Source organism: Umbelopsis ramanniana, assembly GCF_025399195.1.
Source record: "Umbelopsis ramanniana AG unplaced genomic scaffold K450scaffold_108, whole genome shotgun sequence".
Classification (NCBI taxonomy): domain Eukaryota; kingdom Fungi; phylum Mucoromycota; class Umbelopsidomycetes; order Umbelopsidales; family Umbelopsidaceae; genus Umbelopsis; species Umbelopsis ramanniana.
The window spans coordinates 1-27,500 of record NW_026252194.1 but is presented as its reverse complement, the minus strand read 5'-3'; the positions used below and the strand labels follow the sequence as shown (position 1 = coordinate 27,500).

General features: G+C 42.5%; 8 protein-coding genes across 8 annotated transcripts in view, besides 2 other annotated features; 5 read left to right on the top strand and 3 right to left on the bottom strand.

Moving 5' to 3' along the window:
• K450DRAFT_263242 (uncharacterized protein) overlaps window positions 1-2,408 on the top strand; it is a 2,417-nt gene extending 9 nt beyond the window's left edge. Inside the window, exons 1-8 of the mRNA XM_051592619.1 lie at window positions 1-133; window positions 208-245; window positions 313-355; window positions 413-515; window positions 581-667; window positions 741-1,207; window positions 1,271-1,368; window positions 1,435-2,408. The exon at window positions 1-133 is cut by the window's left edge and continues 9 nt beyond it. Of these exons, the coding sequence (XP_051440123.1) occupies window positions 131-133; window positions 208-245; window positions 313-355; window positions 413-515; window positions 581-667; window positions 741-1,207; window positions 1,271-1,368; window positions 1,435-2,098 (1,503 nt within the window). The 5' untranslated portion in view covers window positions 1-130 and the 3' untranslated portion in view covers window positions 2,099-2,408. The remainder of the gene's footprint in view (window positions 134-207; window positions 246-312; window positions 356-412; window positions 516-580; window positions 668-740; window positions 1,208-1,270; window positions 1,369-1,434) is intronic.
• Window positions 2,409-2,585: 177 nt separating this feature from the next.
• Window positions 2,586-4,152, top strand: K450DRAFT_263241 (uncharacterized protein). The gene has a single exon (XM_051592618.1). The coding sequence runs from the start codon at window positions 2,636-2,638 to the stop codon at window positions 3,860-3,862; it is 1,227 nt and encodes a 408-aa protein (XP_051440122.1). The 5' UTR covers window positions 2,586-2,635; the 3' UTR covers window positions 3,863-4,152.
• Window positions 4,153-6,317: 2,165 nt separating this feature from the next.
• Window positions 6,318-7,933, top strand: K450DRAFT_263238 (uncharacterized protein). Its single transcript, XM_051592617.1, has 2 exons — window positions 6,318-7,678; window positions 7,827-7,933. The coding sequence occupies exon 1, from the start codon at window positions 6,441-6,443 to the stop codon at window positions 7,668-7,670; it is 1,230 nt and encodes a 409-aa protein (XP_051440121.1). The 5' UTR covers window positions 6,318-6,440; the 3' UTR covers window positions 7,671-7,678; window positions 7,827-7,933.
• Window positions 7,934-10,078: 2,145 nt separating this feature from the next.
• K450DRAFT_181302 (uncharacterized protein) lies at window positions 10,079-11,907 on the top strand (the record flags this gene model as incomplete). Its single annotated transcript, XM_051584363.1, has 2 exons — window positions 10,079-11,109; window positions 11,214-11,907. 2 exons carry the CDS (start codon window positions 10,079-10,081, stop codon window positions 11,905-11,907), a joined length of 1,725 nt encoding a protein of 574 aa, XP_051440120.1.
• Window positions 11,908-12,700: 793 nt separating this feature from the next.
• K450DRAFT_163276 (uncharacterized protein) lies at window positions 12,701-13,333 on the bottom strand (the record flags this gene model as incomplete). Its single annotated transcript, XM_051584033.1, has 1 exon — window positions 12,701-13,333. A coding segment is annotated over one exon (633 nt), but the record flags the coding sequence as incomplete, so codon positions are not given.
• A 3,499-nt stretch (window positions 13,334-16,832) lies between these two features.
• On the top strand, window positions 16,833-18,086 carry K450DRAFT_216180 (uncharacterized protein; the record flags this gene model as incomplete). The annotated part of the gene is made up of 2 exons (XM_051584851.1): window positions 16,833-17,167; window positions 17,253-18,086. The coding sequence occupies 2 exons, from the start codon at window positions 16,833-16,835 to the stop codon at window positions 17,986-17,988; spliced, it is 1,071 nt and encodes a 356-aa protein (XP_051440118.1). The 3' UTR covers window positions 17,989-18,086.
• A 414-nt stretch (window positions 18,087-18,500) lies between these two features.
• Window positions 18,501-18,604: a sequence feature (Protein overlapping with rRNA (K450DRAFT_181304, KAI8575113.1) was converted to a misc_feature.).
• A 39-nt stretch (window positions 18,605-18,643) lies between these two features.
• Window positions 18,644-18,698: a sequence feature (Protein overlapping with rRNA (K450DRAFT_181304, KAI8575113.1) was converted to a misc_feature.).
• A 234-nt stretch (window positions 18,699-18,932) lies between these two features.
• On the bottom strand, window positions 18,933-20,894 carry K450DRAFT_203127 (uncharacterized protein; the record flags this gene model as incomplete). Its single annotated transcript, XM_051584706.1, has 1 exon — window positions 18,933-20,894. The coding sequence occupies one exon, from the start codon at window positions 20,892-20,894 to the stop codon at window positions 18,933-18,935; it is 1,962 nt and encodes a 653-aa protein (XP_051440117.1).
• Window positions 20,895-22,374: 1,480 nt separating this feature from the next.
• K450DRAFT_263223 (uncharacterized protein) lies at window positions 22,375-23,595 on the bottom strand. The gene is made up of 3 exons (XM_051592616.1): window positions 23,373-23,595; window positions 23,127-23,286; window positions 22,375-23,068 (listed from the first exon to the last, which is right to left on the bottom strand). Exons 2-3 carry the CDS (start codon window positions 23,206-23,208, stop codon window positions 22,542-22,544), a joined length of 609 nt encoding a protein of 202 aa, XP_051440116.1. The 5' UTR covers window positions 23,209-23,286; window positions 23,373-23,595; the 3' UTR covers window positions 22,375-22,541.
• Between the last annotated feature and the right edge of the window lie 3,905 nt (window positions 23,596-27,500).

The following is a 27,500-nucleotide window of genomic DNA, read 5'->3' as shown; positions in this document are numbered from 1 at the left end:
TACAGCGTACCGAGCACTGCATTCTTAATGTCGAAAGCAAAAGCGGTTATCATCTATAACTGCCACTTTTCATATTGCAGAAAGTTATGTCCAACGCCGATAAAAGTTCGTGAACATTTGGAAGCGGTTCATGGTATGTATTATTTGTAAAAAATCACGAACATGGCACAGTAACGCTTACTGCCAATCTCAGACATCTCTCTTCAGAATGTCACGCGTCAGCGAGGAAAGCCACCTCAGGATCCGTAAGTTATATTACGCACAGTAAAACTGCCGTTGATTGAATGTAGAGTGACTAACACAGACTTCTAGAGACTGGCAATTCATTTCTAGCGAAGCCGATTCGGAAAACAAGGTACAGGCGAGCAACATATTTACCAGTTTGAACCTTCAATAATCCTGTCTCTGCAAGTTCCCTAGAAGATATGGCTGCTCAGGATGCTATAAAAGCTTTGAATCCCGGGACACCCTTTCAACTCACGTGGAGGCATTGCATACGGAACTGACTTTGGCAGGTAACTACGCTACGTTACGCTGATAGTTGACATTGCCAACATCCTTACTGATGAAATAAAGTTAGAATCTGCGCAAGTCAAACAGTCTTCTAGGCGAAACAATGAAGCTTTACAATCTCCCTCGATATCAGATGGATTGGATCAAGCATCAGGCAAGACTTTGTTGGACCATGTAATTATGTTGATTAGGACATGTATACTAATGATTGAGTTATATCTTGATAGATGTGCGCTTAAAAAAAAGAAAAGGCTATGAGTCGCCAACAGGAGGTGAATCAACCCGGCGGCATCGAAACTTGCTTGAGGAGTTTACGACCAGTCTAGAGGAGAATCCTTTTGATGATGATGACGACCCACTTATCTCTGTTCCTACCGATTTTGGCTTCGAATTTAAGCGTGAAAGTGAAGAAGAATGGATTCTGAATGGCGAGGACGTCTTGGAGTCTATATACGAGTACCAAAATGCGAGTCTCAGATACTTACGCCAAAAGACTGCAATTAATGAGAATATGGAAAGGATACTATCACTGTCTTCCATCATTTTACTCAGGGATCAAAGCACGGTATTTGATGACAGCTCAGACCAATTGCAGCTCAGAGAAGCTATCAAACTTGAACAATTAAGCGCAATGCAGACGGAAATGAATGAGGATGAAAAATTTGATCTGGAATCGCTTCGGAATATCTTGAAGGTGAGTCTAAAGGCGGGTTTCGCTAAGCTTTCATTATAGATTTGAAACTGACATCTTTTGTAGATGACTCTTAAAGAAAATAACCGTACTTTAGGTTTGAAGGCAATCGATGCTACTGAAATGAAGGAATTGAGTCGTTTAAAGGAACTGACACGCTATATGTAAGTTCGCTTTTGTGGATGTTACATAAAATGAAGCGCGCATTCTAATTCACTTGATGCAACAAGAATTGGTCATCACCCTTTTCGTAAGGTATCGCATGTCGGTCGTAAAAGTGAAACAGAGACACAGTGTACCACAGCACACCTATACCCTTTCATGTTGAGCATGTATGGTGATCCAGATAGGTTTCCAGTTGTTTTTGGCAACAGCTCTTCCACCGCTTCAGCAGCTCGCATCAACGGAAAATACCAAGCACGGCAGCCAGATGGTATCATTCAAGCCGTTCATGGACACGCCACTTTTGAAGCTGGATATATGGAGAACAAGTTCAACAACGCCACCAAGGCTAATGTTGCAAAAGATTTGATGCGACTTTGTCGATTTGCGAAGGACAGTTTGGATCTGCTTCGAAGAAGATCAGTGAATCCAGACCTCTTTGTAACATTGAATCAAATCGTTGACCACCATGTAGATCTCTTTGTTTCGAAACGCAAAGCGGATGGCTTTACCCTAGTCACTCAAGTCGGCTCGTACGAGTTACCGTGCACCATTAGGGATATGCTTGCCTTTTTGGATGACTATGAAGGACTGCACATGTTTTTCAAAGCAAGCCTGGACTGCTGTGCAAAATTTCGCCAAGTGCTTGTGACGAACCCTCCGACGTTGGCTGATACAACATATCGGCAGTGTGTCAGCACACCAGAGCTGAAAAAATTCTTGTTGCTTTGAGATGAACGTACTCAAGATCATTGCTTGCATCCTCACTCACACAGTCATTAATGTATTTCATCCTTTGTTACATTAGCTAGATATAAACATTTGCGTATACCCTCATACTTGCTCTAAATTCCCTACCTTGATTTTGTAATTTTCGCAGTTCAATAAACATCATCTCATTCATAAATTTGACACTCTCATTATCAGACATGAAGCCGATTATGATTTATGAGAGAAGGTGAAAACATTTCGGCAATAAAGTAAGAGTCAGCATAGATTTGCTCAGATTGTATATTTGCCCTTGGATAGAAGTATAATGTTCTTTCATGTTAACAAAAGGCGGGGTAACACGGATTTGACTTATGACCCATACCAAATCCTAAGCGCGGGGGTAAACCCTAACCCAGCAATTTTCTGAACCTTTCGGATCACTTTCGCTAACCCCATCCGTACCGTGTCATAAACTGCCGTGGAAACTGGAAACACATAAAACGCAACCCTTTCTTCTTTCTCTCCCAATTTATTCAATTAAAAAAATTTTCAATCACCATGGTCGAAAACATGGAGACTACTTTCCAGGCTGCCATCGACGCGGGCAAGATCAATGGAGCTGTTATTTGTGCCACTGATGCCGAAGGTGGCTTTGTCTACGAAAAGGCACTCGGTGAGCGCACTCTGCTTTCTGGTGAAAAGCAGCCGCAAAGACTTGACGACGTACTGTATCTGGCCTCAGCGACCAAGTTGATCACTACCATCGCGGCTCTGCAGTGCGTAGAGGACGGCCTACTGACCCTAACCAGTGACCTGTCGTCCATCGTACCCGAACTCACTTCCAAGCAAGTCATCACTGGCTTTTCTGATGACGGCAAAACTCCTTTGCTGGAGCCAGTAGTCCGTCCTATCACGCTCGAGATGCTTCTTACGCACAGCTCAGGTGTCACATATCATTTTACGAACCCTCATGTCGCCAGGTGGCGCGAGAAGTTCGGCACTCCTCCCCAAGAAGGCGATTTCCGATCGGTCGAGGAGCTGTTCAACTACCCGCTCGCATTTCAACCCGGGACTAGCTGGATGTACGGTCCTGGGCTCGACTGGGCTGGCCTCGTGGTAGAGCGGGTGTCTGGTCGCACACTAGGCCAATTTATGCAGCAGCGCATCTTTGATCCACTCGGCATTTCCGACGGTCAGTTCTATCCAGTTACGCGCGAAGACCTTCGCGCCCGCCTTGTCGACCTTAATCCAAACGATCCTGAAGCTCTGGGTCGTGCTGTGCTTGGTGGAGAAGGTGACATGAACAAAGTCTGCCGCGGAGACTTTGGTGGTCATGGTTTATATCTGCCAGGAGCCGACTACATAAAGATTCTGCACTCAATACTGGCCAGCGATGGGAAGCTCCTGAAACCAGCCACCGTAGAAGACATGTTTCAACACCATCTTAGTCCAGAGTCGACCGTGGCCCATCAGACCGCGTTGGCCGGTCTCATGGGGGTCTTCTTCCGTGTTGGCACCGATCCTCAAACGAAGGCTGGCCACGGCCTAGGCGGTTTGCTGACGCTTCAGGATGTCGATGGTTGGTACGGCGAGCGAACACTGACCTGGGGCGGCGGCCTGACGTTCGCTTGGTTCATCGATCGTAAGAATGGTCTATGCGGTATCGGTGCTGTTCAGGCTACACTCCCAACCGATGGTGACACCGTAGCAAAGCTAAAGCAGGTCTTTCGTCGTGATATCTACCGAAAGCACGCCGCGTGGAAGGAGCAGAAGCAGGCTGTATGATGGTAAGAAAGTAGAGGACAAAAAAAAACTTGCAGGCAATCATCCGTACCGTTTGGTCAGTTGCTGCGCCAACGCTTCGCTCCTCATACTGTTACATATCGTTACTTATTTTTAGTACTCAATTCACCTTCCGTCTAAGATATATTTCTGATCTTATTTGTTTCAATTTATTGGCGGGAGTAGTGGTATAATAGACGATTGATGTTATTCCCGGTGGCTCATATAAAGACTATGACTTACAAAAATAACCAGATAATGATGCAGTTCTGCTCTGGTGACTGAACATCCGATCCTACTCTACCGTTTTACCAATGTTTCCATACGACAACAGAGTTGAAGCCAGTTTCCCATCAACCTCTTCAAAAATATAAAAGAGAAAAGAAATCAAGTTTGCTGTCAAGTTACTTGACCTAATTTCAACAATGCCAACCATGCCTTAAGACGCTCACTATGAGCAGTACCTATGCCCAAATATATCAGAGCACGTATACTTAAAATAGGCATCCCTTGACGTTCTATTGCAACTGACTAAATTTCTAGAACTTGCAGAAGTTCTCTGATACTTATTCCATAATAACACTCAATACTAAGAATCGCACCCACACTGAATCAGAAGATTACAGACGGCTTTCTGGCTATTTTGTTCAAAGGCCTTGGCAATTTCTCTGACTCTTTCTATAACAGCCATACTGTTCAGTATTAGAAAATGGCATCTCTTTATACAAGTCTGAGGCGACTCAGCGCCGGACTAGTGGTTGCCTCTTATGATTTGCTCAAAATAAAACGAAGTCGTACATCTTGGTACCTGAATATGTAACTTGACAAACTCATTTCCAAACCAGATTTGAGGTTTCCATTGCCATTCCTTTGACAGTCGCGATTCGTTTGAAACAAGTCCCAGTGTCTTCTATGATAGTTTAAAATCGAGAACAATGGCTAAATAATGTAAATTAGCAAAATATCTCTCTCAGTCGAACTTTTTTTGAAACACCACACATTTTACCGAACCCACTTGTCGACGACATCTTGCGCATTCGCGAGTAATCTGCTGAAGGGATTGTGCCCATTGCAATAGACAACCATCTTTTATTATTGCTCATCACCTTGAGTTTTTCAAAAGAACAATTTAAATGGATATTCACCGCTGTGGATACTAAATATTGACGACATATCTTTAGCGCCTATTCAACCCACCTTTTCTTTATGGCGTACCACAATCCATTGTAACCATTCCCCTTTTTGCTTTTAAATTTTAAGCCTTCATTATTCCCTCTTCCATCCTTTTCACACACCCTCTATCATGACATGCTGCAACCATCTGCACGATGATATGCTTCTCCAAATTCTACTACTACCCTCGTCCCCAAGATATTAACCTTCAACGGCGTCGACCATTCGTCTGTTTGCCTTTGGCCCGCTGCTGACATACTAAACTTTTGGCCTCCAATGGACAATTCCTCCCCATAACCTCTTAGAATATAATCGATTCTCTGTTTTAATTTGACGTCAATTCTCATCTCCACGAAAGCAGGTGCAAAATTTAGGAACTGATTTAATTTAATTGCTGTATGCAAAGTATCTATGTGTTCATCCACTTTTGAAGCTGGATATCTTGAAAGCAAGTTTAATAAAGCCACCAAGGCTAATGTTCAAAAATATTTGACACGACTTTGCCGATTGCATAGGGCATCTTAGATCTGCTTCGATAAAAGATCAGTGTAGCCAGAACTCTTTATAACGTCGAGTCAAATTGTTGAACACCATGAGGATATCTTTTTTTTTTCAAATCGTCGAGCGGATGGCTTACCATAGTCACTTAAGTCGAGTCATACGACTTATCGTGCACCATTAGGGATACGCTTGCATTTTGGATGACTATGACGAACTGCACATGTTTTTCAAAGCAAGCCTGGACTGCTGTGCAAAATTTCGCCAAGTACTTGTACCAACCCCTTTGATATTGCGAATAGCATATTGACGGTGTATCTGCACACAAGAGTAAAAATTAGCTCTTGCTGCTTTGAAACATGCATATACATAAACATGGCATTTATTTTTCTTTTGCATATATTTTATGGTATGAAGCTTTGCGATTTGGTATATCAAATTGATGGTAAACATTTAGAAAGAGTGGTCGGCTGGTATTCTCATTGCAAAGCGGAAAACAAATGCAATACGTAATTGGTTCAATACTTCGATGAGCAATTGGAGTATGACTCTATATTCTACCGCAACTATGCCAGATCTTAGACTTATATATAACCATAGAAAACAGCAGGTTTTTATTCTTACTTCATTGATTATGCATGCAGCACTTTAAAAGAGCACGGGAAGTTAGATAAACGTATTATAAGCTCATATAACGTTATTGAATTTTCAACCCATATGGACGACTACAGTCTGGTTTGAAACTGTTGCCAAATTCGACACATGGTGTAAAACCTAACCCAGCAATTTCTCGGCCAATCCTGGTACTAGTTGACAAAATAAATGATATATAAACCGCAGTATGGGAAAATTGTAACTGGAAAGTAACTTTGTTCTTCGGCAGAAATTGAACGGATCGTTTGCAACCACCATGGCCGATTCTATAGAAAGTAGTTTCCAGGCCGCCATTGACGCTGGCAAGATCAACGGAGCTGTTATTTGTGCCACCGACGCCGAGGGTCGTTTTGTTTACGAAAAAGCGATGGGCGAGCGCACGCTACTGTCTGGCGAGAAGCGGCCACAGAAGCTGAACGACGTGCTGTTCTTGGCTTCAGCTACCAAGTTAATCACCACTATTGCTGTCTTGCAGTGCATAGAGGACGGCCTACTAACCTTGACCGGTGACCTTTCGTCCATCGTACCCGAACTCACTTCAAAGCAGGTCATCACCGGCTTTTCTGACGACAACGAAACTCCTTTGCTGGAGCAGGTAGTCCGCTCCATTACGCTCGAGATGTTGCTTACGCACAGCTCTGGCGTCACTTATTTCTTTCTGAATCCTCATGTCGTCCGATGGCGCGAGAAGTTCGCCGCCCCTCTCCAAGAAGACGACCGCCGATCGGTTGAGGAGCTGTTCAGCTATCCACTCGCTTTTCAACCTGGTGATGGCTGGATGTATGGCACAGGGCTCGACTGGGCTGGCCTTGTGGTAGAGCGGGTGACAGGTCGCACGCTTAGCCAGTTCATGCAGCAGCGCATCTTCGATCCACTCGGCATTTCTGACGCCGAGTTTTACCCGGTTACGCGAGATGACCTGCGCGCACGCCTCGTCGACCTCAATCCAAAGGACCCTGAAGCCCTGGGCCGTGCCGTGTTTGGCGGCGGCGGTGACGACATGAACAAGCCAACCCGTGGAAACTTTGGTGGTCATGGCTTATTTCTGCCAGGCGCTGACTACATCAAGATTCTGCACTCGCTGCTGGCCGGCGACAGTAAACTCCTTAAACCCACTACAGTTGATACTATGTTCCAGCATCACCTAAGCCCAAAGGCGACCGAGGCCCATAAGGCTGCTATGACCAGCCCCATGGGTGCCCACTTTCGTGTGGGGATCGATCCCGAAATGAAAGCTGGCCATGGTCTAGGCGGGTTGCTTATGCTTCAGGATGTCGATGACTGGTACGGCGAGCATACACTAACCTGGGGCGGTGGTATGTCGCTCGTCTGGTTCATCGATCGCAAGAACAACCTTTGCGGCGTCGGTGCTGTCCAAATTGCACTTCCCGCTGATCACGATACGGTGGACGAGCTGAAGAAGACCTTCAGCCGTGATGTCTATCGAAAGTACGCCGTGTGGAAGGAGAATCATGTGGCCTTATGATGATGGAGGTAAGATTTCTAAAGAAAAAAGGGGGCGAAACCAACATCCAATCATCCAATGTTTCGTTGAATCTATTAATTCCATCAACGTTGAGGTCTTCGTCTTCGTACTGTTTTCAATTACTCATTTTCAGTACTTCATCCACATTTGATTTAGATGTCCAGATTCTTATCTGTTGCTATATTGACGAGAGTGTATTCAAATCATTAGCGTACATAATAAAAATTGCTATCATTTCATGTGGTTACATGTGAATCAGCAAAGCTTTTGAATATATTTTAGATGGTAGTGTGATACTGCATTCAATTTTGAGCATTCTGAACGTAAATCTTGACGTATAAAACTTGCGCCATATGTATCAATTATCGATCAGCGTTTTCATCGTTTTACCATACGATAATTGAGTTCATGCAGTCAGTTTCTTCACCTGCCTCTTAAAAAAGAAAAAATGCAGTACGGTCACGGCACTCAAAATCCCGTAAGGCGATAAGCAGTTCCTCAGTGTTAATCCCGAAATAAGAGCCGTCGCTAAAGGAAGAAACATATGTAGTATGGTTCTCCAAATTCACCTAGATGATCGTTGCTATACGGTTTTGCGAGAAATAGCATCCACTTTTTGACACCTTTTGACACATGCTATTTTTTTTGACGTAACTTATAAATTTTGCTTGGTGCCTGAATATGCAAGTTGACTACCCTCACCCGGATTCGAAATTCCATCATCATTCCTTCATTGGCACGAAATGTCTTAAATAAGTATCAGCGTCATTTGATAGTCTGAATTCGAGAAATGTAGCTATATATCGAAAATAAGCCCAATATCTCTCTCAATCGAACTTTAAGACAGAATCACATCTTATGCTGAATCGACTCGTCAGCATCTTTGTGCATTAACGAGGAATCTGTTGAAGGGATTGTGTCCATTACAACAGGCAACAACGTTTTGCCAATTTTCAATACCCTGACCTTTTCACAAGAACGACATAAATGAACTTACCACCGCCGTAGTAACTGAATTTCTACGATATATCTCATGCCTGTTAAGCCCGCCTTTTACCACATCGCGCTGTCACTGCCTTGCACATAATCCTTTTCTCCAAGTCTAATGCTATCCTCGTCTCCAGCATAACGGTTTCAAAATAACGTTCTCCATTTGTATCTATTGGGCTTTTTTGATCCAGGGTATACGTATTGAAATCTATGGGTCCCTGAAAAATAACACCTCCCCCAAAATCTCTCTGAAATATTTAAGCCTCCCTATTGTTCCTGTTTTCTTCACCTCGCCTTTGTTGGTTACCATTTATCGTCATGACTACTATGCACCAAAGCTCCTGGGCCCTTGAACCATCGTAAAATTCCGTATCACCAGCAGCGGTTAAGATTGGTGCAACCACTACTATATAGCTTAACCGCCACAATATGCAACAGAGAACCAAGACATGACAAGCTAGATTTGACCGTTTCTATATGAGTTGTTCATGTACAAGGATATCTGCAATGATCTCAGCTTGGAAGAGATCACTTATCAGGTACATACAGCCTCCGTTTGACTTCGCAAGACATGGGGCATTATGTTTCTTGAACTGGATCAATGGCACTTCACCTCGAGTTGTGCACCTTTTTACTTTCAAATTGATGACATGATTAAAGCTCTACAAGGATTTAAAAGAAAGGACAATAACGGTGTAAAGTTTGTAAGACAAGAGCTGCGACAGTACTCACAACACATCGTTTGTTTGTTTCTTCAACTGCGATCATGACACCATTGTCCAGTCAGATAGCTATTGGTGGAAATATCAGAAAACCACTGTGAAAAATCAGTCACTGGCATGGTAGGTCAAGGCAAAACAAGATTGGAGCGCTTACATTGAAAAACCAAATAAGTGACTCTTTACAAATAGCTCGACATTTACAGCAAATTATGGACTAGCGTCGGATTAGAGATGACCCGATAATGGATTATCGGCGGCCGAAGGTGCTCGGAATGGTTGATCTGCCCAAAAACCCGCTATTCTTATTCTAGCATTAGTCATTCCAGCTTGCAAGTATTGCTCATCTAAAACAAACGATATGCAGTAAACAAGAAAGAAAAAACAAGGAGAGATGGGCAAGTGGAACCGTTCCTGATTGGCGCGGTAGGGCAGAATAATGCAGCAAACCTTCGTCCAGTGGTTTCATTTCTCATCTATCTTTTTTTCACATGGCTTACATACGCTATAAAAGGTACGGATCACCCACCGATTGAATCGTACATTACCTTTTTCTTTTCGCGTGTTGTTCAGGTAAGAATTCACACAAATATGACCCAAGTGCAACCCACATACCAAGCGTGATTCCGTTCTACACATACTTATGTCTCTCGCTTCCACTGTGTGTGCGTACGTACATTCGTGTCAACAGTAGAGCCCATGGTCTATTCTGTTCCAGAAGCATCGTTTCAAGTCCTAATTGATGGCATATTGAACAATCCAAAAACCAATGCTCCAGATGACGTCAAGGCGCTGGCGTCCAACGTCCACTTTAAAGGCACTGACAGTCCTTCAATTCCCATCAATTGGCGGTTTGCTGAATCTATTAGCGCCCTCAAGGCATATGAGGGATTATCGCTTGCCGCCCTGATCAGCCAAAAGTACAAAACCGAGGCCCCTATGATGACTATCGACACTGATCATGCTCAGCTCAGCATCATGTCACCCATGGTTGTAACCTACCAAAGAACCACCGACAAGCAGCCTGTGTCATTATTTCATCCCGACTATCGGATTATCACCGCACAGCATTTTAAAGACATGGACAAGTTTAAAAGCATCGATTATCCATGGAATTCGTTAACCACCAATATTTACAAAACCAAGGATGGGCGTTATTACCATATTCACGGATCCATGAACAGCAGTTTCACCAAATCGGCCCTCGGGATACCCCAACAGCCTCCAAAGGATCCTATCTCATTTGACGAAGCCTTGCCGATATTCCAACAGGCTGTAGCTGAGCACAATGCTGATGCCTTGGACACCATGATGAATGATGTACATAAACAGGCCGGGACCATCTGCTATACGGTGGACGACTTTAAGGCAACTGATCATTACAAGTCCAATGCTCACGTCGAGTTGTTTGAAACCCACCGGGTGGACGATGGTACACCGGCGTCTTGGTGGAAGCTTGCCGATCAAGGCTCAGTTGAAAGACCTTTAGCTGGTCTCAAAGTACTGGATTTGACGCGGGTGATTGCCGCCCCAGCAGTGACCCGTTCGTTAGCAGAATATGGAGCTAGTGTAATGCGCGTCACATCCCCAAACTTGCCCGACATGTCAGCCTTGCATCCGGACCTCTCCTGGGGCAAGTGGCAATGTGAGCTAGATTTTCACAATGAGCACGATCGTCAAAAGCTGTTGGAATTACTGGAAGAAGCCGATGTTGTTGTTGAAGGCTATAGGTAAGTTGTTGTTGAAGTGTGGTATGGTAGGGTGGGTAGAGAAGAGAACAGAACAGAAATATGGTAATGTGGCCTTACTAATCCAACTTTTCTCATACATATAGACCTTATCACTTGGAAAAATACGGACTGGGCAAGGATAATCTGTTGGCGTTAGCTCGACGACGTGGTCGAGGTATTATCTACGTGCGCGAGAACTGCTATGGGTGGCAAGGGCCATGGCATGAGCGGATTGGATGGCAGCAAATCAGCGATGCGGTGTGTGGTGTGTCTTGCAGCTTTGCTGATGCCCTCGGAGCCAAGGGAGAAGCAATTACACCGGTGTTCCCTAATAGCGATTTCTGTACTGGCACAGCTGGGGCCATTGCGGTGATCCAGGCACTGACTGAGCAGGCTAAAAACGGAGGCTCCCATGTGGTGGACTTGGCGTTGAACTATTATTCGATGTGGCTCGTTGATCAAGTGGGCACCTACGACGACGAGCAGTGGAAAAAGCTCTGGGAATCCAATGGCAAACCGTCGTTCAGGCATTATGACAACATGCAGCGGCTCTTACCCCAGTATATCGGCCTTCTCCGTAAGCACTCTCCACACCTATTTCAGCCTGCGTTTTTCAAGACCGAGAGCTTGCTGGACGACTCCACCCAGATTACCCTCGTTGCTCCAACTGTTGAGTTTTCCGGTCCAACCCAGCCTGGGTATCATATCAAGGCTCGAGGAAACGGCACGGATGCACCATCATGGCCCAACAACCTTGTCACGCAAATCGTTTGTGAACCTAGTCAGGTGAGCGTATGAACACAACACACCCCATGCTTTTGAGCCTCCCCCAAACCAAGTTTGAAGAATAAACGTTAGCGTGCTCCGTAAAGATAATAATACAGATAGATGCTTTTATATGATATTCCTCTTTATTTTGTCACCAAGTCATAAGAAAACTTGTTTTTTATCATAAAAACGTTTCATATAGCATATAACGTACCCAAAACACTCAAATTTTTATCTTGAAATCCTCTCATCTACGCACTTCTTGAGGTCTTAGTAAGGTTTGTAGCGACAATGAAAGCATAAAAAGTTGGGTATAGTTATAAGAATAGGTGAGAAACAGGCGTTGTTCAGCGATCGGTGCAGGATAGGATTGGGAACTTGGTGTTTACATACATTGCGGCAAAGGATCTAGAGAGACTTGTATTGGCGTGTATGAATGACTGACTTGAGCGTAATGATGTGGTGGTTGAAATAGCTAAAGAAAAGTAAGGGAGAGGAAGGTGAGAAACAACAGAGGGAGAAAGAGGAGAAGAAATAAATTTAGACAGATCAGTGCTTTTATCAAAACCTGCAAGCCCCCTTATTAGTACAGACTACATAAAGATATAGTTTTTAACTCTAACCTCTTCTCTTGTCTTCTTTTCTTTGCCAAGAATGCGATTGTTCGTGGGCCCCACACATCAGTTCATACAACCATTATAAATAAATTATATAAACGCACGGCTATTCTACGGAAGGCAGAAACTGTACCATTTTATTCTCTCATGACATGTAATTATTATCCGGAACTGGATTTTTTCTGATTCCACGCAAAAGCCGTACTGATAAAGCTCCTGAACTCGACTGCGAGGTGCTCAGCATGTTCGTCAAAGAACACTTGAGGTGCAGCGGCTGGGAATAGAAGACGCAAGCGGAAGTCGCAACCCTCTTCAGAATCGCGGATCTCCTGTAAGATGTAGAACAAAATGCTACCGTCATCCAAGGTTCCTATCGCAGGCAAGTGTTGATAGGTGGGATCACCGTACTTCAGCACAAATTCTGGAGGGTTGAAGCAGGGTTTGATCTCCACCCGAGCAATATGCTCTCCAATAGTTTCGACAACTCCTGATTGATATGGAGAAAGGGTATAATGCTCTGGATGAGCCGGTACCATGGTATCGAAGAAAACCTGTTGCTTAATCTCCGGATTTTGCAACTCTACCATCCAAACCTTCCACCACTCCATAAATTGAGCCAAGGTAATTCCTTTTGCTTGAAGGTCGATGCGGGACTCTTTGTACTGACCCTCAGACTTCTCAATGATGTCCTTGTAATAATCGTCAGCTACTTCTATCTGACCCTGGAGTAGATCAATCATTGGCTGTCCAGCTAACAGACTCTTCAAGTTTCGAAGTGCTCTCCGGGACGCTTTCAGTTCCCAGGAATCGACTTCGTTGTTCTCGACAGTTTGGCCATTGGGCCAAGAGTACCCGATTGATAATGCTGTTGGTGGAGACATAGAGAAATATAGATCAGGGATTGATTGGTCGATTAGGATGTTAGAATAGACTGTATGAAAATCATTCGTTTGCTTAATTAATCTCGACTTATATACTGATGCGTTCGGCAAGAAAAACCCCCGTCACGGGCGAATCGCGGACCGACAGCCGACAAGTCACAGACGGATTCAGGAACGAGACGGACGGCGGACGATTCGAGAATTGGGATTCAGAGTTGTATGTCATAATTGCTGGCATTGACAGTAATTTCATGCATATTTGGTGAATTATCGAGACGACGCATATCATAGAAAGATTTTGGTTCAAAGAAAAGCCGATACATTAATTTAACCGCAATGGCGGAGATTCACCCCATACTGAAACAAAAAACGCGAGTGACGGCCCTCGTCACACATTGTTCTATCGTTCTTCTCCGCTACTGATTCACCAATTTTACCATCCATTCAATGTAGGTTACTGTATCATTTGCGTGCTGTAAGCTGGTTATATCGCTGGCCCAAAATCAGAAAACCTCCGGTATGGGCTACTCTACCGCTAAATAAAGTGTCTTTTCAGACACTGGCATTACTCATCGCTATACACATAAACCACATGCAACAATGTCTTCACTAATACCTAAGAGACCACTGCCTATACGAGGTTGTTGAAAAAAATGATCAAATGCTGCTTAAGTGGGAATTGACAACCTTTCGCCTGAGACACTACGTCTTTAGCATATTGGTTCTTCATTAACAGCTTTCAAATTTCTTATTTAATATAGACTATATAAATCACTACTCTTACACTTTACCTTCTCCCGTTTTTTTTATTGTCCAGTCCTTTAATAATCATTGTCGGATTACTCTGGCTAGGAAGAAAGTGAGTATACAGAGTATAGGATGTGATGTTCTCCCAAGAGAGCATTCCCATCCAACAAAGAGATTGATCTCAGCGGGTCGTACTCTTTGGGTTAGCGCTTCGATGTAAAAATTACTCCCTTAAGCTCAACGTTTCGTGTATCCTTACGACACGCATTTCCATCCATATGACAATTAGCACCGCTCTTAATAATTACCAAAGGCAATAATTTATACTACTGTAAAGCGAACATTTGGGCTGCTCGATGGTAGTGGCATTATATACCCAACGACTTGGACGACCAGAGCTGCGAGCAGGGTCATTGCCCGGCTGTGTTATCGGCATTACGAGAAAAGATCGAACCTCCGTCAAAAGCACAGCCAAATACGACCGCGGACATTAGCTGTGAGTTGGCTTTCGCAATAAATACTCCATCCTATATCTTAAAGTTAGACACACCAAATTGAACCAACGCAGATGAAAAAGTGCTTTACTGGACGATATTCGATATCAAATTGGTCATTGGCGCATTGATATGGTGTTACGCAGAAAAGATCAAGGCAAAAAATCAGAAGACGAGATTCATTTATGTCACAAGAATTTCTTGAAGACGAATTTTGGCGACCTCTGGATTATGCGCTCGGCGACTCCTCCTGACGGCTAAATCATTGTCAGCTTGCGTAAAGCCATATCAGGCTGACTCCAGGGTTAGACGGTAGCAAGACGAAAAGAAGAAAGCCAAAGACTATCGGCATGACTCCTTGGATGCAGAAAATATATCTCTACGCAAGCCAGCAATTTGTGCTATTCAAGTCGATCTGGATGCCGTATGAGATGAGGCCATTGAAAGCACTAGCAAGAGAGGTCGATCCCCAAAAATATATCGCCGCGAGTTGCGAGCTCCGGGTACGTATACCAGGATAATTGGTCTGCGACGATAAAGTAATCAGTACCTCAACAAATGTGGTGTGTAACTCAAAGACAGATTAGTACGATTACGTTTGTAGAATTAGTGACTATCAGAAGATGGCTCACTGTCCAAATCCTTCGCAGAATTGTATCAAGAACCTCAACCTCATCAGGGTAGGGTAGATGTGAAAGAGAACCTGAAGAATTGTGACGACTCCCCACAACATGCAGGCTATTTTAAGCTGTCATGCTGCGCAAAATTACTCTGAGGAAGAGAGTACCTGGCAATTGCGCAATGATGTACCCAACATAGAATAAATTAATGACGCTAGAGAATTGCTGAGGAATAAGCTGTGGTTTCTCATCATGCCGCCGATTGCGGCAAACCCCTCGTCCACACCGCCCTAAGGACAGAGAATTAAAATTGAAATCAACACTTAGTTCATCATAAAGAAACAAAAATTTGGATTGAAAACGTAAAATGGAGAAGGGCGGGGGGTTTTGAGCTTACCATGCTTTGGAAAAAATAGAATCCTGTTATAGAAGGAGGATTAGTACGTCAGTCTTCCATTTGAGCTTATTATCTGCCTTGATCAGGGCCTTCAGAAGGCAGAGTGTCCATGGCCATGCCGTCGGACGTGACTTCCGCCTCGTGCTCAGACAACTTAGCTTCAATGTCAGGTGGCTGTTACGTGATGAAGATATCCGCAGCAGATTAATAGATGATTCTAACAATATGGAGCATGTGGGAATGGTCCGCGCCATATTGTATGTACGCCAAGGCATAGACTTTTTCACATAAAAAAAAATATATATACTATGAGTCCAATCAGCCTATTAGCCTTCGACGAATAACGCCGTTTTCGCCTGGAGATGCGACAATACGCCGATTCCTAATCAGATACTCAATGGGACCATCAACGAACCCTCACCTTTGGTGTGCATTCTGCCCAAAAAAATTTGATCTGTGACAGCGACTTAGCGAAAAAAACGATAAATAAGCTCCCCATGGTTTAAACTATCTAGCTGATTCGCTGTTGTGCATAACTCTAAGGGTTATAGCAATATATCTATGGTCTTAAGGATACGATTTACTTCATCGCCTGATGCAGATCACCGATATTGCAATATTACCAAATCTTGGCTATGCGGAGTTCAGCTTGGCAACGATCGGGAAACATTGCGATATCGGTGAACTACAATTTCTTCTCCATTACTTGCCATTCTTCATAGACAAAATGGATGATGATATTCATAGCGGAAAAGAACATACAGCACGCAATAAGTATTCTTGCGTTATGCTGCCATTGTGGAATGACTATTTTTAGTATGGTTTGATGTTGAAGCGTTGCGCTGCCGACCTGCCAAGCAATACCATAGCAAAGCTGTACATGAATGATTAACAGCCTCATATTCGGGAAAACGGCAATTGTAGTAATCGTCTTTTTAGATAACATACGTGGATTTTTTTAGAGAGTTATGTAGAGAAGTTTAAGCAGGAAACGATGGAAAAAAAAAACCTTCATAAGCACACTCGCTATATCATCTCGAGCTCATCCTATGTTGGCGCGACAAAGGAAAATTCACCTGGTAACAATGTTATTACCCGGAAAACATACTGAGGTTTAAGAAGATAAGAATAGCAAATTCGGAGTCACAATGAAGTGTATAAAGATGTCAAGAAAAATCTCTTTTCAAGCAGCCAGCAACATGTGCGATACCATTCCAGACTTCAGCAACTACACGCTGGCCACTTTCAACCAGACTCTTCTTAGTGACCTGACGCAATGCACCCCTTGCATTTGTCCCATTGTCCTCGATGGGGTTATCCTCGCCAATACATCCTACTTCCCGACTTTGGCAGGCAATGCGCTATTTGCAGGAATATTCGGAACGCTTCTGATAGCCCAAATTGTCATCGGGATATCCCATCGCACTTGGAAGTTCCTTATTGCCATAGTTGGCGGCCTGGTACTGGAGATATTGGGATACGGAGCCAGAATTGGCATGAGGTTCAATATGTTTACACAGACATTTTTCATCATGTAAGTGTCAAGCTACTTCCTCTTCATGCAAATCAAAATTTATGTTTTCACGCTCACAGATGGCATTTTTTATGTCTTCCTACAGGTACCTCGTTTGTCTTACCATCGGCCCTGCGTTTCTCTCGGCCGCCATTTACCTGACATTCTCCCATCTTATCATCATCTACTCCGAGTCGAATGCGCGATTTAAGCCACGTACATACACATACGTATTCATCAGTTCCGACGTAGTAGCTCTCCTCTTGCAGGCTGCTGGAGGTGCAATGGCCTCCATCTCCACCCCCGGCTCATCCAGCCAGCATATCGGTATCAACATCATGGTCGCCGGTGTGGCCTGGCAGGTATTTTCCCTCGCGATCTTCGCATTGCTAAGTTTCGACTTCTTTTTACGGGTGCGAGCAGCAAAACGCTCTTTGTACGCTGTAAATCATTCGCAGACCTCTGCGTATCTGACTCTCGCAGAACCATCAAAAAAACCTGACGTGGTTTTGTTCAACCCAGCTTTTGCTGAGATACGCCTACGCCCACGCTTCCGCTTCTTCATCTTCGCCATCTTTGCTGCTAGCGTATTCATTTTCGTCCGGTCTGTATTCCGCTGTGCCGAGCTTTCGGGCGGTTTCGGTGGTCCGCTTGCCAACGAAGAGATCACATTCATGGTACTCGAAGGCTGCATGATGATACTTGCTTGTACTCTTCTCACCGTCTTGCATCCCGGCCTAGTTGTTGGCGGTGTGATGTGGAGAATGGCGAGCTGGAAATCCCAAAACCCTGAAGGTGGTCTAGATCTAGATGATTACCCTGGGAATGATTTCGGGAAATGATCGGATGATATCACACGAACGATGGATACACTGTGATAGATTTCAGAATGCACTTTTTCTCAGTATATCAGTTCGAAGTCACCAACAAGCATTACGTTAGAGGACCGAGTGATGAAGTTGATATAGCCCTACCGTAGATCGTTTTGTATTGCTATACATAAATCTTCGAAGTTTCATTGTCATACATATATAGTTAGGAAAAAATGAATATTAAAATAATAAGAGGTGTCTTCATAACAGTACAAATCTGTCCAACAAGAGTTTGATCTCAGCGGATTGTAACAACAAGGGTACTCTGTCGCTTACAATACTCCGTTGTATATTCAAGTCGTCTGCAAAGGATTTTACATTTCCAATATTTGAAATTATCATGCGCCAGGAGATCAGCAAGCCTTTCCGCTTACTATCCTGACCTAATGAAACATGATTCAGGATACAAGGTCTATTGGTATTCAACTAAACTTGCAGAAAATCAGACCATCGCTTCCAGCATAGATACTAACTTATGGCGTTCAGCTATAATCCAGCACATGGTAGCTTCGCGGCATTGTCTTCTCAGACAACCGCAAATACCAATTATGTGAATGAAGGGTTCCTCTCGTACTAACTTCAATTACTGTTGCGATAACAACTTCATCAGTAGGGTAAAACTAACCTGTCTCACGACGGTCTAAACCCAGCTCACGTTCCCTATTAGTGGGTGAACAATCCAACGCTTACCGAATTCTGCTTCGGTATGATAGGAAGAGCCGACATCGAAGAATCGAAAAGCAACGTCTCTATGAACGCTTGGCTACTACAAGTCAGTCATTAAGCTACATATATGATTATTTACATCCTCCATCCTTGTTAAACTTTATTTATGCGACACCAGAATTACAGTAGTATTTTTTTCGGGTAGCTGTATTATTTGCATGTGTATAAGATTACAAGGCCAATGAAGTTCATGAAGATAAGAATTGCGGCAGGGTACCGTTCACAATGGCCACTCCGTAGCCTGGCTTCAATTTTTTGCTAACAATGCATATTTGTCTTTCTGAAGCATCAAAACTAGTTTCATGATCGTGCAAAAGTGTCCATGTAGTAGTAATTTGGTGTCTACTACGAGCCAATGTCGAGGGCCTGAACGGAATGTATGTAGTTTGATCTTTGAAACAGTAACAAACCGGCCGCCCGGCCAAAAGTATCATATTGGCTGTCGGTCCCGATGAAATGGCTGTTCTTCCATTTGCGTAATATGTGGACGCGCTTGTATGCTCGGGACTCAATACCTCCCTTATTGTCTCATCACAAGAAGAGATGCGAATTTGAAGGTATTTCAGAAATGTGTTGACCCCCAAGTTAGCTTTAGTTGTTGAGCTCACAGTTTTAATCAATCTTCTGTTTCTTAGCATGTCATACCATGTCCAATCTTCAATCCATGTATTCTGTATCAAAACCACTAACGCAGCATATAAGACAGATAACCATGCTGCAAAGCTTGTCGGGTCAAAAGTCAGCTCAATAAGCTTCGCTTGACTCAAACTTATCAATATAATCGAGCCAAGTAGAATCGTGCTGCCAATAACTAGCATCACAACCGATATTGCTGTAGTTTGCTCGTATATTCCATTATCAATGATGATATCCAGGGGTAACCTTCCACTGCTCATATCTTGAATGTTTGCACAGCTTACGAAATAACTGATTGTTTCTGAGTAAATTACTGTGACACGGTTGTGTTTATCGTGGATGTCTGCAAATATGCAACTCTGATGAGCTGTTGTGTTCTTCAGGTACAGGGAAGTTCCTACTATTGATGTCAACCTGCTGGTACACATTGCATAGTCAAAAAGTTTCAAATGATTGCTGTCAATTGTAGATTCGATTGTCCCAGAGAGAACAGCAACAGCAACAAGTGCAGCCTGTGCAACTGCAATGCTTCTTGAACTATTACCGTAGTGGTATTCTATGTCCTTGCAAGTATCCTCGCTAGAACATTTAGCATTATACTTGAATACAAAACATTCATTAATCTGGTTATTGCCTTTGGCTGCTAATAAGTCACGAATGACTTGCTGAATATCTAGTTCTTGACTGCTGTAATTAAACCTTTGCGATCTTTCGTACAGTAAGTCCGCCGAGAGCATTTCCAGTAAGAGGCTATATTTCTTGACCAATGTTTCACCAATGATACTGTCCTGCGCCAAAGCTCCTCTCACCATTATGCTAGCTAATAGCCAAGCACTCCTAGCCTTTACACTGGACTCTTCATCTACTAGATATATCAAACTAAGCACATTTAGAATACTTGTCATTTGTTCTTCATCGTAAAATTCCTCATCGTGAGATGTGTATAGGGTATCTGGCCGAATCCCCCCTCTTGCAGCGCAAGTCAAATAATGTTGCACGAAGCTACTACGCCATCCAACATATCTCGCTGCTGCTATTGAATACGTTGTATCTGCCACAGCGAGCCATATGTCCGCATCACCATCATAGCTATCCATGATATCGTTAAGTATGCTGACGTATTGGCCAAAACAGTCTGTGAATCTGCTCTTGCCAATGGTAAAACAATTGGCAATTTGGTGAAGGACGGAATTTATACTATCATTTGCTTTGCTCACGAACAGGTCGCATGTGCTATATCTGGTAGCGGTTTTGCTTATAGAGATAGGGCTACCTTGTCCTGATAATCCAACATCAGTGACAAACAACACATGAAACAGGTTATCTATGAAATCTGTAATAGCGTCAATAACGTCTTGTTGGTCTGAATAGTCATCGAGCAATATCATTGCTCGATTGGCATGAAATTGAATTTTTCGTTCAACTTTTGCGCATCCCAATAGTGTTGATTTATCTTGCATACGTTGCGACAATTTCTGGTATTCAAGGTATGAAGCAAGATTGCGAGTGAACATTGGTGAAATAAAATTGGCAAGGCAATGAGAGTGTTCGAAAGAGAAGCAGAACAGAGCTATATTTTCGATTTGCAAAACTGGTTTCATCAGCTGTTTACACTTGTGCGAGTAAGAGTAGGTGTTGATATTGATTATCAGTTGTACACAACCTACTTTTGTTACTCATAAACTTATGTTGTGAAACTCAGGCTTCACAGTAAAACCACATGATTTTACCGACTTCTGCAGTCCTAAATTGCAAGATTTTATCTTTTATGACTGAAGTTCCATTTCAACAGGAAAAACTTAGGTTACTATATATCTGGTTCTGCCGACATGTGTGTGGAGAATTGACGTTTGAAGATGCCACACTCTGACAGGTGATAGATAGCATAGATAATACATAACAATAATCATGAGATTCTCTTTGCGAAAATATCCTGTAGACATAGACATAGACATAGACATAGACATAGACATAGACATAGACATAGACATAGACATAGACATAGACCTTGTTACAAATGCAAACTCAGGACACACTGGGGTACCTAAACTCGTTCACTGAACTTGTCTCCATCGCTCATCAAATTTCCACTGTCGGTCACGGAATATGCCAGTAATTGAAGTATTGGTCAAGAGTTTATTGGTGATGAGACAGTTCGGAAAGTTACTCTATGACACCTATAGTTACTAGTTCAGTCCGGAGGACTGAACGGACATGAGCCTAGAGATGCTGTAACCTTTTCTCTTTATTTCACGAAGGTTCCAGATAATAACAATAATAAAGGTTTTGGTAAGGTATTAATGGTCTACGATAGTGAAGTAGTTCCTTTAATCATAGCTTGAGCCTGAGTATTGAGGAGGGAGGGAGGGTGAGAAATCTCTAGGCTCATGTTCGGAAGTCCGATGGATTTTACGAATTTTCTAGAGAATTTTATTTCGACAGAAAATCAAGGACTTGATCACATTTTCGTTCGCATCCTTAACGGAATGAGCAAGATATGTCTTGTATAGCGTGAGTGCCTTTTCTGACAACTCTTTGGACATGAATATGAGCTCCATTTCCTCCTTGTCAGCAAGTTCTTGTTCAAACCTGACAGCAAAGTCCAAAAGTAACAGAAGAGCCAATTTTGCATTATCTGCTCCTGGTCTTTTCCCTGTTCAGTGCGGTTAGGACACTCGAACGACTTGTGGCCAGGTTGATTACACACGAAACACGATCCAGTGAAATTGCGAGGTCCCAAAGGAGTCCGGTTGCTACCCGAAGATGGACATTTGTACCCGCTTGCTTGAGCTCTGCCAAACTTTGTGGAACTGTACTCCATTTTCATAGTATTATATTAACTTCGGGTATCTTCGCAATCACCTTTATAAATTTTGTGTGGTCTTGCCTGGAGAATTTGCAAACGGCTATACAATGCAATAGTAAGGAGGCAACCCTGGTGGCATTTCCCTTACGATGGACTCTTTTTGGATGATTATCGTAAAAAAGTGGATGACATGGTATGAAATCCTGCCGTTGGAACCTTGGCTACCAAAAGACCATAATCGATCTGCATTTGCTTTTGTATCGTTACGCAGATGTCTAATAGTTCGTGTGTGCCTATATTACGATCACTGTAAGCTTCACTGTATGCCAAGTAGATAAAGCATAAACCTCCTTACTTAGCATGAAAAAACGGTATCAAAATGGTATATGTTCCCTCTATGCTCAACGACAACGTTGGGAAGAGCTGATCCGAGGAATGCCGTTTTAGTATTGCTACCAGTCTGTCCATAATAGCCAACAATAGCTGATAATTGTATCGGTCCGCATTGAATGATGAGTTCTTTGAAGTTATGTAGTTCTTCAGTTTCTTGTAATAATATGGCTTTTGCATTTATGTCCATGTCGGTGTTAGGAGGTAATGCGCAATCGTCCACTGAAGAGTCTTGTTGGTAAAACGCATCAAGATTGGTAATCAAATCCCAGGAACTTGTACTTTGAATTATTGCTAATACAAATTTGCTGCTATACTTTGTTACTAGCGCATCGATTTGATCTTCTGTAGGCGAAATACCTATGGAGCCATTTATATGGCGTTCTTCGAAAGCAACAGGTATATCGCAGTACCGTATATCCTGACTCAAGAGCTTGTTCAAGGCAGGCGGGATCTGCGAAATGGATTCAGAGTTTCTCTGTTTCGCAGTACCTAAAATAACATGAATTGAGTCTCTCTATCACGTATATTTCCTTCTAAAGTGTCATACCTCTTTCTATTTTCTTTAATTTCAAAGTAGCCTTGATATCGGTGATATGGCGCTTGATGCTTTCCGGAGTTTCGTTTTTCATGATACTTTCTTTTGCTGTTGACAACTAAAGAATCTGTTTTTGGAGGTGTAGAAGCCTGCGAATCATCATCACCTATTTCTGCTGTTCCTTGTTGAGCTTTCAGCCATTACTGTTCCGTTACAATTTTTCTTAAGTTGTTGTAATCTCGAAGATGTCTTGCATACGTTCTGGTATCCTTTGGTACATCCAATGACGTTGCGACTGGATTAGTACGTTCAATAGGTCATTGAACCATATGTCGACGCTTAATGCTTGACCGTACTTTGAAACCGCCTCAATATCAGTACATGGCATAAGCGGCACTTGCATTAGCCATGAGGTTAAGTTTAGCTTTTCAGCCAATACGGAGTCAATTTTTTCCGCGGAAGAGATGTGTTGAAGCCTAGGCTGGTTTATTTCAATAGCTAAGATTATGAATTTGGAGTTAGAACTGTTGGATACCAATACAAACGGCAAAAAGATGCGTAAAGTGCTAACCATGAACTTTGAAACTGCGGCTTTAATCGCTCTTGCCGTGATAAGAAATAGCAAGATGCTCCACAGAAAATTCAGCGATTTTCATCATTATGAGGGGAGTCTGATTTGAGTGGTAAGTTTGCGTCTGAGATCCGTTAACTACAAGCTCGAACAGTATATAATAAGGTTTTCACTTACAATGCGTTCGTATAAGATGGTTTACAAATGTGACTTTGTCAATAGACTCGTGCGTGCAAAATTGAAACAAGCATGCGAACTTGCTTCTGTTAAGATTGTCAATTTTAGTTGACGTGAAGTCATTTTCTGTCAAGGTGGTATCACTTACAGTGAACTTAATGTAGTTTTCAATTAGCAGCAGACATCGCGAGTTCCTGTAAGCGGTGGGTACGGGGGGGGGAGACGCCGGCAATGCAGTGGTTCAGCTCATGGCCTCGGTGACCATGGCAATCCATTGGAGCATAATGTTTTGTATCGAAACGATGGGTTTAATGAGTTTACGGGGTTGGGTGAAGGAGTTAAGCCAAAGAGGAGAGGAAAGCCATATTCATAAGTAGACCGATAGAACGTCTTGAAGACTGTAAGGCGAATGTATGCTGACCAGCCGCGACTGTGGCGCGAGGAGAGGAAGGTGCCGATTTCACGATGGTGTTCTGAAGGAGCAAAGTGTACGATGTTCAAGAGGGACGTTAGGATTAAAAGGTAATGACATTGCCGATCTAAAACATGTTGCTGAAGAAGCTTTGTTGTCAATGAAAAGATTACTACATGAAGACATGTAGCAACATAGCATTCTTTTGAATTTAAGCGCATAATACTATAGCAAACCAAACGAAACGAAACATATTTGGTTATATCCAAACCAAACCATACAAAAATTTTGGTTATAATCAGACCCCCAAATATTTCTCCCAATATTTGGAGTTGACATTACACCTCTTTCGCCTGAAAGCTTGAAAGCCCTCAGTTACTAGGTATTGCAAATCAGCCCTACTATCTTTTGGTGTTCCCATACATAAGGTATCTTATAAGAAAAAATAGAGTACTTTAAGAATTATGATTTGGTACGAGAAAATGGTACTACAGATAAGATGCATTCCACAAAGAAGGCAGTATGTGCTAGGGTCACTTTAGAGTGACAGAAGTTGGTTTGACTTCATTCTGAAGTTTGCTGATGGGAGCGCCGATGAAGGATATGTCCATTATTTGCGTTCCATCAAAATTTAGTGAGAGGGCAGAGCTAACTTTGACCTGTGCAACAAGTAGAAAATGGTAATCAGTGGAATTGAGTGATCGATCCTCCACTCATACCGTCCACTGAAGTAACAGAGATACAACCGCCTTCTTATATCTAGTCAGTCACAGTTATACCACTGCACATACCTTTTGTTATTCAGGCTTGCAAAAAAATGGTTTGCGAAAAGGTTTTTTCTAGATCATCAATGCTAGAAACGTCACATATTGAGAATTCACACATTATTTTCCTATAAATCTGGCCAAATTAACCTTGGGTGGGTGCCAGTTTTCTGATTATACCCACTTGGTAAGCAGCAAGGCATCTATATCAAAACGGTCTTGTACTCTTCAATTAAACGCAATATGTTACTGTCTTTCAAACGAGTCGGCTTTTTTAAGTGCATATAATCATACTGGTGAGACTATACAATTGTGAATGCCAAAGGAGAAACACAGGTGCCGAAACGAACGTTGTGACTTTTGGAGTAGCAACCAGGACCAGTCGACGTCAAAGCTGATGGATGATACAGATTTGATTGCTGGAGAGTGTCTTGCTGAACGCAGTTTCTTCATTTCTTCATGAAGCAAGTTATATCATTGTTCGAATTTCTTTAACTTGTCACCTTTAAATTTTAGCCTGTTCTTTCGCTATTGTTTGGCTTTCCGTGCAAGTACTAATCGTACAATCTTTCTTAAGGTCAAATGCACGTAGCTCACTGTTTTTACTACTTTCCTTTCCAAACCAATCACAATAGTAACTTTCGAAGTTTCAGTATTTTTTCATTTTTATTAAGGGTAACCAACACTGTAACCTGAGGGACAAACCCCACAATCATCCTAAAAGTGTTCGTATGTACCCATCCCATTTAGAAGCTGCATAGGATAATGAATGCAAAAATAACTGACCAAAATAATTTATACATGTTGTGAGCATGAAATCTTACCAGCTTTGAAGGAGCTTATCGCTTTCACGTTGTATCTAAGTAAAGTTCCAATGCACTCCTGCAACGTATGTTGCTACATTTGGCTTTTTGGCGAATCTAATTTGGTGTCTGTTTATTCTGGTAGCATAACCTTATAGACCATCAGAAGAGATTGTGATAACAAATGATATTTGAATCATTTGAGACATATTTGAATAAAGTTGTAGCAGGATAGGACATGGCAAAAAAAAAAAGAGATGGGTACGAATAGGTATATTTGGATTTTTCCAAAATGGTTTGTGCATTGATGTCCATTGAGAAGCTGTCTCCTCAGTATGGCTTGGCGTTGAAATAAACTTGATCAAGTTCTGCTTGCGCATTTTTCTCTGAGACGTGTAAGATAATTTCGATGGTAATCGGACCGATACTCGTTTTGGTATACTTGGAAACAATATGATCAGCAGGTTTTTGCCGCAACAAGTGGTAGTACTGACGGAGCTGTAAGAAGTTTAACTGCGGAGATCGGATGGGATCCGGCGGTTTCTTCTTCATACGGTCGTGGCATAGTGGTTGAAGAGGTGTCCGCTTGGTCACGGGATTGTGGCTGCTTTACAAAGGCGATCGCCTAGCCGTTGCTTCATAGTTGATCTTGTGTTTGGATGCTATAGTTGAATAGAGTGCATTTGCATGCCTATATCATCTTAATTTGAATCCAAACAGACATTTCTGAACTGCCTACAGAGTCTTTTGTCGGCGTAGGAGTCTGCAATTCTATCAACACCATCCTGTAAACGAAACACCTCTTCCTCCCATTCCACTCTTCTCAAATCCTACCTTTTCTTACCTCCATCCCTTCGCCCTCGTCACAATATGCCGTTGGATTGTAATTCTTGCTTTGAATTCAGTGGAGAACTTGGTAAAAGGCATAGTTTTGAAAGAGTACGGTAAGAAGTAACATTGATGAGAGAGGAAAGAAAGAATATGCCAAGCAAGAAGAAAGAGTGAAGAGATTAGTATGATTATGAATAAGAAGAAAGGTTTATCATAATAACATCACTAATCCTTTATGTCTTTCTTATCAACAATTTCAGATTCCCTCTCAATCAATCAGCCTTTTATCGTTCTCTCATCAAACCTTTATGTTTCTATTCTCGATCGTCGTATCCCTCTATATCTTTAAGCCAAGTTTATACTACTGATCTTTTCATTGATACTCCTTTTTCTTTACTATGCCTATTGGACGGCTTTGCATTACGAAAGCCGTGCTCATTTGATAGATATTTAGAAGTCATCGTTTTCAGTATTGTTGTGATGTTGTGGGAGACTTTCCATAGAGTAAGCAAACATTATGCAGCTCTAACAAAAACAGTAGCTGTAAGCTCTAAAGATGAGCCCGTAATGCTGTGTTAGATAGCTCTTTTCTTTTTATTCATTGACAAGAGACAAAGTCGTTAAGCTAATTAAATTTGTCATAAAAACGTTTTACATAGCATCTATCCCACCAAAAAACCCCAATTTTTTTTCTTGAAATCCGACCATCCAAGGACTTCCTGAGATCTTGCTAAGGCCTGTGATGATAATCCAAGTACAAAAAGCAGGGTGTAATTGATGAAATGGGTGAGAAATAGGACCTGTTTAGTAGTGGGTGAGAGTTGGTGA

Bases quoted from the DNA above. Each gene is read 5' to 3' on its own strand.
- K450DRAFT_263241 (XM_051592618.1), top strand. From the start codon at position 2,636: ATGGTCGAAAACATGGAGACTACTTTCCAGGCTGCCATCGACGCGGGC.
- K450DRAFT_263238 (XM_051592617.1), top strand. From the start codon at position 6,441: ATGGCCGATTCTATAGAAAGTAGTTTCCAGGCCGCCATTGACGCTGGC.
- K450DRAFT_263223 (XM_051592616.1), bottom strand. From the start codon at position 23,208: ATGAAAAACGAAACTCCGGAAAGCATCAAGCGCCATATCACCGATATC. The intron at 23,069-23,126 runs GTATGACACTTT...ATGTTATTTTAG, and splicing joins ATTAAAGAAAATAGAAAGAG to GTACTGCGAAACAGAGAAAC.